Source organism: Pterocles gutturalis, unplaced genomic scaffold, assembly GCF_000699245.1.
Source record: "Pterocles gutturalis isolate BGI_N339 unplaced genomic scaffold, ASM69924v1 scaffold22668, whole genome shotgun sequence".
NCBI classification, from domain to species: Eukaryota; Metazoa; Chordata; class Aves; order Pterocliformes; family Pteroclidae; genus Pterocles; species Pterocles gutturalis.
In genome coordinates, this window is record NW_010118676.1 from 8453 (window position 1) to 9283 (window position 831).

The 831-nt window shown below is 56.9% G+C and overlaps 1 protein-coding gene across 1 annotated transcript in view; it reads left to right on the forward strand.

Moving 5' to 3' along the window:
• CFAP20 (cilia and flagella associated protein 20) overlaps window positions 1-766 on the forward strand; it is a gene marked incomplete at both ends in the record, with an annotated part of 3447 nt that extends 2681 nt beyond the window's left edge. The window contains one exon of the mRNA XM_010076326.1: window positions 656-766. Within this exon, the coding sequence (XP_010074628.1) occupies window positions 656-766 (111 nt within the window). The remainder of the gene's footprint in view (window positions 1-655) is intronic.
• Window positions 767-831: the final 65 nt, after the last annotated feature.

Below are 831 nucleotides of genomic sequence, written 5' to 3' on the forward strand. Positions count from 1 at the left end.
GAGGGTGTGAAACTTGCTCCATACGCTAGGGATTCATGTTGGCTGTGTCCAGTGGCATGTGTTATTCTGAGGAATGCCTGTGTGCAGAGCATGCCTGCTCCTTAGTAGGATGGGACTGCTGCCGTTCCTTGTGGGGTTGCCCTGCGCTGAGCAGGCAGTCAGCTGGGAAATGTCTGCCTTCCCACAGACCCGGGAGGGGGCCTGGAGCGAGTCCTTTGCTGCCAGCCGATAGCAGAGGCAGCACAGACTGGACAGTCTCGTGCCTGACCTCAGGGAGGCCCTGAAGAGGGAGTGTTAAAAATGCAGCAAGCAGAGGCTGAGAGTGTTGCGGCAGATGCTGATCCCACGGGAGAAGCAGAGGTGGGTTCACAGGAAAGAACCTTCTAAGCAACTAAGGCAGCTCTCAGTCTGCAGAGATGCTAGAGCTTGGCCCAATGTCTTGAGGCAGCTTGCATTGCTGGAGAGAGCATCTAACACAAAGCAGAGGGCACGGGCCAACGTTTCTTCTCTGATGCCCCGTCAGATTCAGAGAGAGGCCCAGTGAGGTCTCTTCTGCAGCTGCTGAGCCCAGGACTGCAGGCTGCTGCATGACGGCGAAGCTGGCCATGGAAAGAGCAGATGGAAGATGGACTGACTCTTTTGTTTTGACTCTCAGATCCACGCCAACTGTCGCATCCGCCGGGTGTACTTCTCTGACCGGCTCTACTCAGAAGATGAGCTCCCAGCTGAGTTCAAGCTGTATTTGCCTGTCCAGAACAAGGCCAAGGTGAGCGAGCCATGGGCAAGGCGGGCGGGAGCAGCAGCTGGGCCAAGCCAGCATTCCTTGCCCTC